General features: G+C 51.1%; 1 protein-coding gene across 1 annotated transcript in view; it reads left to right on the top strand.

Annotated features, from left to right (window-relative positions):
• Positions 1-2,921: 2,921 nt before the first annotated feature.
• The window catches only part of CSMD2 (CUB and Sushi multiple domains 2), a 648,967-nt gene continuing 636,768 nt past the window's right edge, over positions 2,922-15,120 (top strand). Inside the window, exon 1 of the mRNA XM_047793175.1 lies at positions 2,922-3,105. Within this exon, the coding sequence (XP_047649131.1) occupies positions 2,922-3,105 (184 nt within the window). The remainder of the gene's footprint in view (positions 3,106-15,120) is intronic.

The raw sequence follows: 15,120 nt of genomic DNA, 5'->3' as shown, positions 1-15,120 counted from the left end.
CTTTCAAGGTCACTGCCTCAGAGAGGCCTTCCCAGACCACTTATTTAAGGTATGCCCCATGTATGCTTTCTCACAGTACCATGAACTTTTTCTTCATAGCATCCTTAATTAGTAACTTTTACATATATTGCTTATTTATCATCTGCCTTCATCAAGCCAGGGACAGTTCACTCGGGTGGATGTATCTAGCACAGTGTCTAGCATGTCATGATGTTCAATTAATACCTGTTGAGTAAATCAATCTTCACCTCATCGAAGTTGATACCCAGCCTTCGGGGTCCATCCCAAATTCTACTTCCCTCCTTAAATTAGCCTTATGAGTCCCCAAGTCCAAGAAAAGCTTGCTCTTTTGATAGGGCTCTGTAATATGCCTTCCTCATCACGGTGATTAGCCCTGCCTGACTGTCTGGGTTGTGCGGGGGTTTTCCATCTCTGCCCCACATCCTCCAGCGCTGGACCACACACTGTGCATCTCTGCATTGCCCACAGCATAGGCTGGCAAAGGGCCCAGAGCTCAGGAGGCCTCGGTAAATGTATGTGGACCCAAATAGATCAGAGAGAGGGAGGGATGGTGGAGGAAGTGAGTAGCTGGGCCCCAGACAGGGATAAAAAGGGTGCCCCGCCCTCCAGGGCCCCCAGGGAGAGGGATAGCAAAAGTCCCATTGCCAGGGAAGGTTCTGGGGTAAACATCGCCTGTGGGCTGCAGCCACAAAGCAAAGTCCTGGGGCCGAGAAGGGGGTGCGGGGAAGTCCACTGGCCTGGAGCCCCAGAATTATAGAGCAGCCCAGAATCTCTTCTGCCCAGCTGTGGGCTGCGGGGGAGGGCTGGGCAGCTCTGCCAGCTTCTTTCTCTGGAGAAGGACCCCTCCCGCAGGAGAGGGGAAAGACCCAAGCTTAGGAGCCAGGGCTTTCCCCCAGGGAAGACCCTATCGACAGCCCCCCCTCCCCCCAAGGCTGCCACCCACTTAAGGCCCAGCCAGTAGCTCCCTCCTCCCAGCGCAGGCAAGGCTAGTCTTGGCTGTCTGAGCCTCTCTTTGGGGGCCAGGGCCTAGACAATGGGAAGTGAGGAGCCCCCTCCTCACTGTTCCGGGGACATAAAGCAGGCCTTTCACTGTGGAGTTCTGGCCGCTTCGGTCGGCTCTTGGCACGCAGCGAGGTGGTGTGGGGAGGGGCGAGAAAGCCAGCATGTTGGGGGTGGGGATTCGGAGGAAGCTCACCGGCCTGGGGCCACAGGGCTGGCTCCCCAGCTGCGGGATGAGCTCATACAGGGAAACCGGAACAACTTGGGGTGGAGGAGGGAGCCAGGCGTCCAGGAAGCTGGGAGATCGGGGCTCTGGGGAGCAAGTTTTTCGTGAGGGGCAAGGGGCAAGCATCCACTCCTCCGGCCCTGTCCGCAGCCTTCCCCACTTGGGATGGTCAACCCCATAGCCCTTTCTACGCTCCTTCCCGGAAATTCCCAGGCCTCACTAACCGCAAGCCATTGCCCCCGGGGCTCCGAGACAGGAGCGCTCCGGCTTGCCAGCCCCCCCTAGGGCAGCCGCTCTCCGGTGCCTCGGGCAAAGGGGGTGGGTGCTCACCCGCTAGGGCCTTTCTGCTGGGCACGCGGACCCGCAGACCCGGGCCTCCTCCCCAGGCCCAGCCCCTCCCAGTCCCCCCCACACACCGCTCCCCCGCCCAGCAGCGTCTGTTCCCTCTCGCGGAGAGTTTGGCGTAGACAGCGAAGGAGCCATCGTGACTAACAGAGGAGCCTAGGAGAGACGAGACGGAGACGGCGACCGAGTGGGGGTGGGGGATGGGGTGGGGACCGGCGCTGAGCCCTTGGGGCCTGGCGGCAGCGGCGGCGGTGAAAAGATGGGGCTGCTCACGCCGCTGGGAGAACCTCGTCTGGTTTGGGGCCATGGCTGGGAGGGGGAGGGTAAGGATGAGAAGCAGCAGCGTTCGGTTATTTAATTTTGAGGGTAAATTGTACAAGTAACTCTTTCACCGTCTTTCCACCACCCTCACCTGCCACCCTCCCCCTCCCAGCGCACACACGCATTCCTCCCGCCACCCCAAGATTTTGCCTTAGGGTAGGGGAAGGAGGGAGGCAAACCAACGGGTACCCCCGCCCCCCGCCCCACTGTCCCTCCAGTTCTTAATCCTGGGTCTGCGCACCCACACCCTTCTCCTCGGATGGGGCAAAAGGCTACTGCCAATGGGGTTGGTAAGCATCGCCCCCTGCCCCCAGATGGCAAGTTCAAAACCACCACCCAAGAGCAGCTCCTTAGAGCCACGACTTGGGAGCCGCGTCTTTCTTTGGTTACCTTTTCCCAGACAGTATTCCAATTTTCAAACGTGGAAGAGGCGTGTGTGTGTGTGTGTGTGTGTGTGTGTGTGTGTGTATGTGCGCGCCTGTGTATGAGTGTCCGTGTCAGTCTCACTGTGTGTGTGCGCGCGCGTGTGTGAGGTGTATTAATGGTGATTTTATAAATGGAAACGAGAGGACCGAACTTAAAAGAAACTGGTCAATTGTAAAACAAACAGGAATAAACAACCCTTTAGATGTAATTTGTGGTTTATCTGGAGGTGGAGGTGGCGCTGAAGAGGAACACCCACCCCCCAATATTTTTTCCTTTGCTGCGCCTCCACCCCCAGCATTTGGAGCGGCGGAGAAGCGGCTCCGGAGTGATTAATCCGGGGATAATTCACCCCCCCCCCGCCCCCCGGCGCGAACCCCGCGAAGCGGGATTGGAGCGAGTCATTTCCGAGAGCGCAGCGCGCCTCTCCCCGGCCGGGCGGACACTTGGTTCATTCCAGCCGCAGAAGCTCAGGGCTCCCGCGTACCGGGATTTTTTCCGAGCAGAAAAAAGCTCCAGAGCTCTCCTGACCTCCTTTCTCCTCAGCGGCGAGTGGAGCCTCTCCCTCGGCGCTGCCGGCCTCGCCATGCCGCGCTCGCGGGGACGGAAGCAGGGGCGCTGCGGCTGCCCCGCGGGGAGGGCTCGCGGTGAAGCCGGGATTTCGGCGCTGGTGCCGGGCGCTGTGAGCCGCTGGGGCCGCTCGCCGCCGCTGCCGCCGCCGCTGCTGCTGCTGCTGGGCTGGGGGCTGCTCAGCGCCTCGGCCGCCGCGGGTAAGTCCGGCCGCGCCGGGGAGCCGGCGGCTGCCGCGCGCCCCACCCGAACCCCGAGCCCACCCATCCCTGACAGGGTCCCCGTCTCTTCCTCCGCCCTCCCCCTTAACCTCCCGCCCTCCCAGACGCCCACCCTCCTGCTCAGCCTCGCCTCTGTTGCTCCCCATTCTCCCCCCACCCTAAAGCGTCCTCACAGCCACCCTCACCCTCACTGCTACCCCCAACCCCAGCCGCAACTTGGCCGGATCCGGCCGATGTGGGGGCCTGAGAGACAGACATCCTCGCCCGTGGTTGCGGGGCGCCCGGACCGTGGCTTCAGTTTCTTCAGCCTCCCAGCCCCCAAGGTGCCAGGCTTTTCCCCGATAAACTTTCCTGGAGCCCTCCCCGCCTCCCGATCCCGGTTGGCACACCCGTTCTGGGGGCTGGAGAGGAATGGCGCGCCCCCTCCCCATTTCCGCGTCTGCTGGGTCTGCCCTTCCCTGCCCCCGCCCATTTTCTCGCGACTGAAGCCCGCGCCCCCGCCGGAGCCGACTGCGGCCGCCGCCCCCTCCCCAAGTGTCCCCCTCCCTCGCCGCTCTGGGCTCGGAGGGGATCAGGTGGGCGGGGGTCCCGAGCTTGCGGCACCGGAGGACTCAGGTGGGGGCTGGAGGGTGCTGAGCGACGGGCGTGCGGGGGCGGGGGTTGTGCCTGGGGGCGGGGGAGGGAGTGTCGCCGCCAGGCTCCGCGCCGCCACATTCCCCTCCGTTGCCACTCCGCGCCAAAGTGCCCTTTCCCGCGCCCTGCTGCAGCCGAGTGCCGGGGCTGCGGCAGCGGCAGCGGCGGCGCGGGTGGCGGGACCTGCTCCCGGCGACAGAATCGGGGAGGGGAATAGACCTGGCGGGTGCGGCGAGTCCCGGAACTTCGGCGGTGTCTGGCTGCGGCTTGTGGGCCGGGAAGGCACGCGGATCTTCGAGAGAACCCAGCCCCCACTGGGGACCACTGGCCTCTGATGGTGCCCTCCCACTTTATCCCCGGCACCCCTTTGAGGCTCAGCTCTAGCCACAGCCTAGAAAGTTCTGTGTCCCCGGGTGGGGATGGATTCAAAGGACGATGCCGGGGACGGCATTTTTGCTCAGCCCAGAGGCTGACACCCACAGAGGAGAGAAAACCCGTAACACCTGCTGCCCAGGTTTGGACTTAGGGCACTTCCGGCCTGCAGCCGTGTTGGTTTTTATTTATTTACTTATTTATTTATTTTGTATTTTAAACCACCGATTGAACCTTTGAAAGCTTGGCCTCAGCCACCCAAGCCTCCAGGTACTCCCTTTTTGGAAAGCGGCGAGCTTTCCGGTCCACTCTAGGGTCCAGCACCTTGGGAGCCGGTCCCCGCAGACCGTGTCGCCAGCTCTTTGGCTGGAATGTTAGGATCGCTGGTCTGGAAGGGCGCCCCAGCCAGCCCTAGCTCTCGCATCCCTACTTGACCGGACTTTCTCAGGTTCTCCTAAGAGCCATAGCCGCCTACACCCAGAGAGGGGCGCCCGCGGTGCGCGTGCTTAGGAGATCAGGCCTCGCGCGCACACCCACACCCACTGGGTGGCTGCACTGTTCGCAACGACGCCGCTGGTCAGCCAGACTTGCCACATGGGCGGTGGGGGGTTCCGCTGCTTCTGGCTGGGGCTGTCCTCCTCAGGGTTTGTCCAGGTGTGGCTCCTGCCCTGGTTTATCAGACCTGAGATTACTCTTAATATGATCCAACTGGTTTTCTGTCTAGATTTGTCCCTGCCCCTTGGGCATGCCATGCCCCCAGGGAAAGAAAAAGGCCAACTCACCTGAGCTTGCTCACTGATGGGTTGTGCTGGAATCCTGCCTTGGAGAGATCCGTTGGTTTGCAGCTCTGATCAGCAGAGAAGTTGGGGGTAGTGGTGCAGCTGAATGGCTTGGGGGAGGGGGTGCTTGCTCTCTGGCCAGCCTCCTCCCGCTTCCCATGCTCTCAGTACATTTCTTTTTAAACCCTTCTCGCATTTAGATGTGCTGTTTGGCCTTGCAAGCAGCAGAGATTTGGAAATGGACTTGGTGACAGATGATGGCAGGATTTGGCACATTAGAGGGGAAAGCACATTTATTTTGTGTTCTCTTTACACTGTTGACTTTAAAAGACGTTCTTCACTGAGCTGCCTCCCTTCCTTGGCCCAGTGATGCCTGGATGAAATGAATACAGGATTCAAAAGGGGGAGCCTCTTCACCTACCTTTAACTTGGACCCCCACCTTTCCCCTGGCCCCCAGCCTCCCTAGACGCTCCATCAGTTACCGCCTCTCTCTACAATGGATAAATTATTTTCCCTTCTTTTGTTATAAACAACTTAATCTTTAACACAAAAACAAGTCAACCAGACTTGTTGGTCCTATGGACCTTTTAGCTCCCATCCCATCTTTTTTTTTAAAAGTCAGCTCTCTTCAAACAGGCCTTCGACTCACTTTCCCGGCAGCCATTCACTCCCTACCATCTGGCTTCTGTCCCCAGGGCTGGAACTCTATAGGAAAGATCACCGATAACCATCCTACCTAATTGCCAAACCCATCTACCTTCTCTTGCTTTATCTTCCTTTACCTCTTAGGACCGTAAACACTTTTAAAATTTCTCTTGCTTGAGCTTCCGGGACACTGTGCTTGGCTGATTTTTTTCTGCTGCCTCTTGGCTGTTCCTTCCCAGTTGCTAATAGTAGCACTTATTCCCCTCTTGAAAGTCTACTTTCCTGCAGTGTGCCGTTCCTTATGCTTCTCCCCATTTCCTTTCTTCGCTCCCTGGGTGAGCTCATCCAGGTCCATTTCTTCCACTACCCCGCTCTGAAGCTTCCAGCCAGGTTTCTCCTGCCAAGATGCTTCTCCTGATATATATCTATTGGCTTCCCAGCCCAGGGAAGCTCTGGTTCTAGACAGCCCATATATCGGGCTGACTCTTGGACATCTTCACCTAGATGTTTCCCTTCCAAAGCAAACCCATTAGCTCCTCGCCTGACCTCCAGTATCCCCCATGTAGGTTGGTGGTACCTGCAGCCTCTCAGTTACCCTGCCAGGAGCTCAGGATCTTCCTCAACTCCTTCTTTATCAGGTGGCCTTCCAGTTCTGTTAGTTTCATTCTCTCAGTTGTTCTCAAACCTCTCTATTTCCCCTTGGATTGAGATGCTCTAAGCATTGTCAAGGTGGTCATGCTTCCCATTTCCTTAATAAGTAATTTAAAATAAAGGCAATATTAAATTGTAAGTATAAGGCATTCTGATAAAGTTCAGATTTTTCCCATGCTAACCACTTCATTGCTTGAAAAAAAAAATCGAATGCCAAATTATTTTTTTAAAAAACCACAATGCTCTCTGCTTTGCTTGTTTTCAGAGATCTCTTAAAGAGTGAAGCACTGACCATACCCAGTGTTTGATTAGAGTGCTGTTTGGTTGAATTGTATTCAGACTAGTTATTTATCTGCTTATTTACTTACTTATTAAATAAGTAGTTATTGAACTGTGAGCTTCATGAACGCAAGGACAGTGCTTTATTTTTCTTGGTATTTTCAGCACTCAGCTCAGGACCTGGCATAGACTTGGTGCCTGATAGATAGTGGTTAAATCAGAATAAGATTTAAAATTTTTTTTTTGCTTGGACAATTTTCTAGGGACTGATAAGGCTAAAATCAAGAGTTTTAGGGATCAAGGAAGCCAGCTGGTTTGCAGAGGTGATTAGATGACAAGGGCACTGATTGCCAGTTACTTTCCCCCTCAACCAAATGTCACAGATTGAGAAGCTAGCTCCTTGGGTTCTAGAACCAATGCAACAACAAGCCCTGAGCATACACTGCATTCCTTCTCCCAAGCAAAGGCCCTAATATATGGATTTGAATTTCCATTTGCAATTGAGCTGTGGGTTTACGGTTTTAAAAAATAAGCTGACTACAGCGGAGAGGGGTGACCATCCCTGGGGCTGGGGAGTGTGTGGCTTTGTTGAAGGTGAGACTAGGATGATGTGGAAAGGCACTGGAGAACCACATTGCTGGGGCTGGGACACTGCAAGGTTTGGTGTGTCCAAAAGAGTCCAGCAGGTGGCTTCAGCGACACCACCTTGCCTCATGTGTCTCATCTGCCTTCATTATCATTGTCAAGCCAGCAGGATTAAGGGACTCTGATGGCTTAGCTGTTCTTTGCTGGGGAACTAGCTGATCTTCGGACCTCTCTGAGGCTCAGCCTCTCTGAGGCTCAGGCCATCCACCTGCAAAAGGGACAAGTCATCCCTGTGTTTTGGACAGATTAGAAATCACAGATGCAACAGGCCCATGCATACATATTGAATGTGCCCATTCAGTGGAAGATTGGGGTGAAACACTGAGGGCAGAGGACTCGGCCAGGCCAGGAAGTCCGTGTACCCTCCCAATATCCTCTTCCACTCAGCCTGCTCAGGAAGCTAGCTGTCTGAGTACCCAGGGGAGTAACACTGACAGTTGATGTCCACTGAGTCCAAGCCACGTGCTGACAGTGACCCAAGCACTTGCATATATTAGCTCAATCCTCATAGCAACCCGGTGAGGCTGACAATAGTATTATCCCCACTTTATACAGGAAGAAATAGATTCAGAGAGGACATATATCTTATCCGCACAAGTAGCCAAGCTGGGGATTGAACCCGGGTCTGCCTGACTCTGAATCCTTTACCAGTAACCACAGTGTTATAGTTCTAAGGAGACCCAGCTGGTGCTACAGCCCTGCATTCCTTCCACTCAGGCTGCCTGTCTCTGCCCTGCTTTTCCCTCTGTTTCCACATCAGTTATGCTGTGCCGCTTTCGGCACTTGGCGGCTGGCTTCCAAACTTCCAGCCCCTCAACATGGGTCCCATGGGCTGCTGTCTCTCAGGGCAATTTTGATATTTGATGTTTGATGTGTCAGAGTGGAGGGTCCAGGCTCAGTCCCTGGAGAGAGGTCTGGCCTTGTGTCCCTGCAGCCTACATCTCAGTAGGATTGAAACCCACTAACAGCACCTGGACACCATTAGAACTCCCACCCTGCAGATTTGCTAATCAGGAAGTGAGTGTGTGTGTGTGCGTGTGTGTTGCGTGTTGTATGTTGCAGGGCCCCCAGTACTCTGGTTGAATGATGAGGATCCATAAGCCTGAAGCCCTGGGAAACTCCTTCCCCCCACCACTGCCCCTGGCCAGGCCCCCACCCACTTCATCCCACCCCCAGCCCAGGCTGCGCTCACTTCTCCATCCTCAGGACAATGTAGGAACACTGTAGCCTCCATCAAAGGCATTCAACGAGCGCTGCATGATCAGCACCCATTGGGCCCATCCATCTCCACCGCAGCTCTTGGGAGCTGACTGTACAGTCATCCTAGATTTGCATCTAGTCCCAGACACCCATCTCGACTGAACTCTGCTGTAAGCCCTCCCAACCCAGGTTTTAAAACACCCCATGTTGTAAAACTCATCAGGACATATTGGAATTTCTAGTTTAATGAGACCATGTCCGCCTTTATTCCCTAAGGCTCTATGAACTCAGGCGAGTGGTGTAGCCCAGATCACAGCACATGGCAGGCACTCAGTAAACACCTGTTGAAAGCATCAGAGGTAGGTTCTCTGAAGCCCATGACTCCCTTTCCCTCAAACTGCCCTCTTGGACACCCCCAAGGCAAGGGACTCGACTTGGAGGAACAGAAGCAGTGAAGGGGGATCCCCCAGTGGGAGGCAGTGGGAGGTCCTTCTGCATATTACTAATAATAGCTCTCCTTTACTGAGTGCTGGCTAAGTGCTTTATAGACATTACTCTTCAATTCTCAACAATTCAGACACTATAATATATTTGAAGAGACCAAGGCTCAGAAATTAAGCCATTTGGCCCAGGTTATAGATTAAATAAGGAGAGGAGACAGGATTGAACCTCAGGCCTACCTGACTCTAGAGCCCATCCTTTTAATTCACGGAAAGCATCTATCACAGTGCCGGACCCATCCTTAGCATTCAGGGTATGCTAGACGCTGCCACTATCTCAATGGGTGCTACTACTTGCCACTTGCTTTCTGCCCCAGCCTCTTAGAATTATAAGAGAAACAGTTATAATCCTATGCCACTCTAAGATGCCACCATATGCATCCACAAGACTCTTTCCTTTTTTCTCCTCCCATGAAGAGCACCTGCCCTTTGAACCTCACCAGGCCACAGGACATCAGCCCTTGTCAGCACGCCTCTTCCCAGAGAGGTAAAGCAGGAGGACCTTCTAGCTCCCCCTAGAGGCTGGAGATTGTCACTGATGCTGTCTTTCTTGGGGTTCCATCTCCCAACCCCTTCCTTCTCTCTGCTGGCTGCAGAGATTTTCCACAACAGGTGAGCATCTGGGTGAACCTGTAAATGGAGGATTATTTCAGAGTTTTCTGCCTCACAGAGGCACTGTCTCAGGATTCATTGGTTTTGACTAGAAATTGACTTTCCTTGGGCCCGCAGAAAGCAAAGGGTGGGCTCTGCAGTGTGAGTGTTTTCTCAACTTTAAAATGACCGTGTGGTCCTTACAGCTCTTTCCTGGTTCTTGTAAGTTGTGAGAAACCTGAAACTCATATTTATTTTCTTTCTGGACTTGGGAGATCAACCCCCTGCCCTGTCTTTTCATACTTAACCTTTAATTAGAGATGGATTCTGGGGAGTTCCCGTCGTGGCGCAGTGGTTAACCAATCCGACTAGGAACCATGAGGTTGCGGGTTCGGTCCCTGCCCTTGCTCAGTGGGTTAACGATCCGGCGTTGCCGTGAGCTGTGGTGTAGATTGCAGACGCGGCTCGGATCCCGCGTTGCTGTGGCTCTGGCGTAGGCCGGTGGCTACAGCTCTGATTCAACCCCTAGCCTGGGAACCTCCATATGCCGCGGGAGCGGCCCAAGAAATAGCAACAACAACAACAAAAAAGACAAAAAAAGACAAAAAAAAAGATGGATTCTGGGAGTTCCCATCGTGGCGCAGCGGAAACAAATCCGACTAGGAACCACGAGGTTGTGGGTTTGATCCCTGGCCTCCCTCAGTGGGTTAAAGATCCAGGGTTTCTGTGAGCTGTGGTGTAGGTCACAGACGCAGCTCAGATCTGGCTGTGACTGTGGTGTAGGCTGGTGGCTACAGCTCTGATTAGACCCCTAGCCTGGGAACCTCCACATGCAGCGGGTGTGGCCCTAAAAAGACCAAAACAAAACAAAAAAATGAGATTCTGTATCTTTTTTCTCCTCCTCTACCACCCAAATATACAGTTAGCTCTTAGCTCTTCAGGGCCTTTTGGCCTTCTCATGCAGCTTCAAGAGACGTGAAGCATGGTCATGCTGTGTGTGCAATCACAAATGGGAACTTTGGCCAAGCGGAGATGGGGGTGGTGGTGGAATGGAATATGATGGGAGTGGGATTGGAGAAATATGATAATCTGAGATGGACTAAGATCAAGTAGGAAGGAGTGAATTTGGGTAGGAACAAGAGTGGGTTGGTATGTATTGGGCTGGGATAGATAGAATGAATTGAGATGGACTGAGAAGGGTGGTGGAGTGAAACGGAACAGGATTGAGTAAAATATGATGGTTAGAGGTGGGATGGAGAGAGTGAGATATAGAGTATTCAGGGATTGACTGGGATAGGATGGACACAGATGGGATAGGAATTAGAATGGGTTGGGATGCGATGGGAGAGGATGAATTGACTAGAGTTGGGTTGGAATGGCATGGGACCATCGAGATATGGTGGAGTGGAGGGGAGTGTGTTGTGGTGGGTGGTGATGAGATGGGGGTGAATCTGGGTGTTTTGGGGGTGGTTTGGGTTGTGTGAATTGGGCTGGGATGCTGGCCGATGTGGTGAGATTCTATAGCCAATTGAGTGGATACCATGGGGAACTGGGAAATTAAGGAGGGTACCAGAAACAACATAACTTGCTTCACATTCTTGTAGCATCTTCCTCTTCCTCTGCAGAGGCCCAGAGTTCCTTATTTGCCTGAACTGTGGGATTTCCAGCAGATAAAAAGTCCCCATTAGTCCTTGGTTCCACCCTGGTGTAGATCCTAAAATGCTAGTGGCTCCACTTCCCTGTTGTCGGGGAAATAGGGAGCCCTGTGTGGCCACCACCAGGAACCCTATCGAAGTAATATGCCAGGCACATGGCAGGAGCCCCAGTGTAGCCCATGTCAAGACCCAAATCAGAGAGGGGCACTGTGCCCACCCTAGAGCTCGAAAGGTGGCTGTACCTACAGGAAGCAAAGTTCTAGGTGGTGTGTATAGGGATTCACCTCTGTGGCTCCCTCTTTAGATGAGTGTCCCCACTGGAAACTACCTTTTTCTTTCTACCTATTTGTTTCTGTATTGTTGGAAGTTTTTAAACTGATCTCTAAAGGGATGTCAACCTTACCCTTGAAAATCATCATTATGAGGAACTCTTATGATGCTAAAAATAATGCATGTATGGTTGTATTACTGAGAGCACCAGGATATCTGTAGAAACTTATTTGAGAATCTCCTGTGTGGTCTGGAGCAGAAAATAAGGGCTCATGTTGCGGCACAAATAGCCTTTCCCTCTGCCAGTGCCTCGTTTATACTCAATTAAGTGCAATTATAATCCAGAAACCTCCAAAAATTATGTGTCCATCTTCTTGGTTTTCAGCTAGGAAATAGAATAAGGTCCATTGTTAAGTAGTGACATCTACTTATTGATTGGAAGTAAGCAAGTGTGACAGTTGTAACTTGAAAGGGAGAAAGCGGAGACTTTGAAATTTAGACCATTTGAGATACACGTGTGTTATCAGAGAATGTGCGGGCATTTTGGGCCAAATGATTGATGGCTTTTTCTGAGATGCTCAGGTGTGGTAGAGTTGACTCGGGCTCCGGGAGTTTTGCCTGTGGGCTGCTGCCCGACTCCCCAGCCCTGCCTGAGTCTCGCTCCCTCTGGACCATGCGTTCTTCCCCCAGCGCCATGTCAGGGGTGGGAATCAAGGGTGGAGAGAGGCTCAGAGATTAGGGGAGGCTCAGAGATTAGGGATGATGTCTGGCCCATTTCTTGGCAATAAGAAGGAGGCACAAGATGAAGGATTTCTTTCCAATCCATGTTAACACATCCCTGGCATGAAAACCGCTACCTCAAGGTTGTCATTCCTCCTCCTGGGGACCTATGTGGCATGTTCTCCTGGCCCTTGTCATTTATATCATCCTAGAAGGACTGACTCACAATAGATCATGGCTGGAAGGAAGACGTTCTGATGTATTTGATATGTATCTTTTATTTTTTTGCTCTTTAGGGTCACACCTGCAGCATATGGAAGTTCCCAGGTTAGGGGTCAAATCGGAGCTGCAGCTTCCAGCCTACACCACAGCCACAGCCACTCGAGACTCTAGCCACATCTTCGACCTATGCCATAGCTCATGGCAACACTGGATCCTTAATCCGCTGAGCAAGGCCATGAACCAAACCTGCATCCTCATGGGTATGAGTTGGTTTTGTTACTGCTGAACCAGTCAGGAACCTCTGATATCTGATCTGTGTCTTGAAATTTGGCCTGAAAGTCAGGAAACTAGTCTTTCAGCCTTGGTCCTGCCTCTATACTTTGTCTTCCTGGGCCTGCAGTTCCTTCACTGTAAAATGCAGATAATAATACTGACCTTGTCTATGTAATGATGGACTTGGAAGCTCTTTAATCATCAAAGCAAAAAAGGAATTCCTGTTGCAGCTCAGTGGGTTAAGAACCTGACTCAGTGTCTGTGATGGTGTGGGTTTAATCCCTGCCTCAGTGGGTTAAGGATCTGGCATTTCTGTGGCTATGGCGTAGGCAAGCACATGCAGCTCCGATTCGACCCCTAGCCTGGGAACTTCCATATGCTGCAGACATGGCTGTAAAAAAGACAACAACAAAAATAAACAAACAAACACAAAAAGCAAAAAAGGATCCAGGGATTTTAGGTCACTAGTCCAAGCCCCGGCCAGTGGGAGAGCCTGTCCAGTGGCCAGGCTGTCTTGGTGTGCAAAGGAAGGCAAGAATCTCCCTTACCTCTGCCTGGCTATGCTTCAGGGCACAGGGGTAGTGGGTGAAGGAGGGTGGCCTTGCTGAGCTTCCTGGCCCCGATCCATTCATACCCTCCAAGTGGCTGATCCTGAAAATTTGAATTTTGAAAGCATTTCCCATCCGCCGCCCATCAAACATCTGCTGCAACCCTCCCCCCAACTCCCCCCATTCCCCCCAGGGCAGCATCACAGAGCCCCATCCAGAAGAGGTGACGGCTAGGGCTTCACTTTCACTAACATATCCAGCCAGGGGACAAGATTTGCCCTGAGGCCTTTTAACTCGAGTAAGATGAAAATTTCCTATGTTTAGGAACCACTGGGATTCACATCTCTTGTGACGTTTTGTTCCGAGAAACATGGGAAGAGGGATATGTTACAAGGAGAGTTTTCTTGGCCATGTGGAAGGCATCACTGGGTGTTTTTTTGTTTGTTTTGTTTTCAGCTTTTTTTTAATTTTTGGAGCATGACAGTGAATTAACCAGCCCTCGGATCATGACATTTTATGATCATCCATCTATGAAAGGCTCCTCTCTTATTTTATGTAAGACATTTTCCACCCTTTTCTCCAAATCCCAAGACGCTGATTGCCTTCCCCCATCAGTACCCACTCTAATATATTTTATATATATACATCTTGAAATATGCATGGATCCTTATAAAATATGTAGGGTTGTTTTGTATGCATATGTAAATTTGCATAAATGATAGTGAACTTATAAATTTTACCCGGTTTCCTACTTTATTTACTTAGTAGTATAATTTTACAGATCTAGTGCTGCTCCTTGTGTGGGTCTAGACCTGCCTTGCATTATGAGTTCTGCATCCATCACTTTCTATGCATCCACTCCCCTTCCTTGTCTCTAACTCCTCCTGGCTACACATGAAGTTCTGAAAACATCCTTGTGCATGTTCTCCTGGGACTCCATGTGAGAATAACTCTGGGCTTTACAAATGGAGGGTTAAGATCCCTGAGCCAACCTGTAATTTCCTGTGTTCTGCTGTAGTGTTTTCTAGAACATCTGAGCTAGGGCTCATTTTCACCAAGAATGTGCAAGAGTTTCTGGCTCCCCATGTCATCACCAGTACCTAACACTGTCCGCCTTTCTAATTTTTGCCATTTGGATGTGTTTAAAGTGCCATCTCATTGTTTTATTTTATTTTGCGTTTCTCTGATTACAAGTTTGAATATCTCTTGTATGCTTGTTAGCTGTTTGAGACGTCTGTTTTTATGAATTGCCAATTTTAAAACTGGACTTCCTGTCTTAATTTAGAAAAATTGAGGTTTGATTTACAAAAGGTCCTTTTATATTCCAGATATTGCCCTCTGTCAATTTTAGAGGTTATAAATAACTTTTCCTAATCTTTAATCTGTCTGTTTTGTTTATGATGTCTTTCTTTGGACAGAAAGGCTTTATTAAATTTTTTAGGTTTTCCCAAGGTTATTTTTAAAGGAATCGATGCATTATATAAAAATTTTTTAAAAGTGAAAAAAATTGTGAAGTAAATTTTTCATAAAGTTTATTTCAAAGTTAATAATCCTCACGTTTTTTAAAATAAATTTTATTGGAATATAGTTGACTTAGAAAGTTGTGTTAGTTTCACATGTACAGCAAAATAAATCAGTTATGCATATACAAATATCCATTCCTTTCAGATTCTTTTCCCATATGGGTTCTCACACAGTATTGAGTAGCTTACCCTGTGTTATTCAGGAGGTCCTTGTTTATTCAGTAGGTACTTTATATATAATAGTGTGTCTATGTCAACCCCAAACCCCTAGTTTATCCCTAGGGGTTAAGCCCCACGTTTCCCCTTTGGTAACCATAAATTTGGTTCCAGAATCTTTGAGTCTTTTTCTGTTTTGTAAGTTCTTTTGTATCATTTTTATTAGATTACACATATTAGTGATCTCAATCTCTTACGATATTTGTCTTTAACTTACTTCACGTAATATGATAATTTCAGGTCCATCCATGTTGCTGCAAATGGCATTACT

The sequence above is a fragment of the Phacochoerus africanus genome, chromosome 8 (assembly GCF_016906955.1).
Source record: "Phacochoerus africanus isolate WHEZ1 chromosome 8, ROS_Pafr_v1, whole genome shotgun sequence".
NCBI classification, from domain to species: domain Eukaryota; kingdom Metazoa; phylum Chordata; class Mammalia; order Artiodactyla; family Suidae; genus Phacochoerus; species Phacochoerus africanus.
Note: the sequence above shows the minus strand (reverse complement) of the source record. Positions and strands in the feature narration are given on the sequence as shown.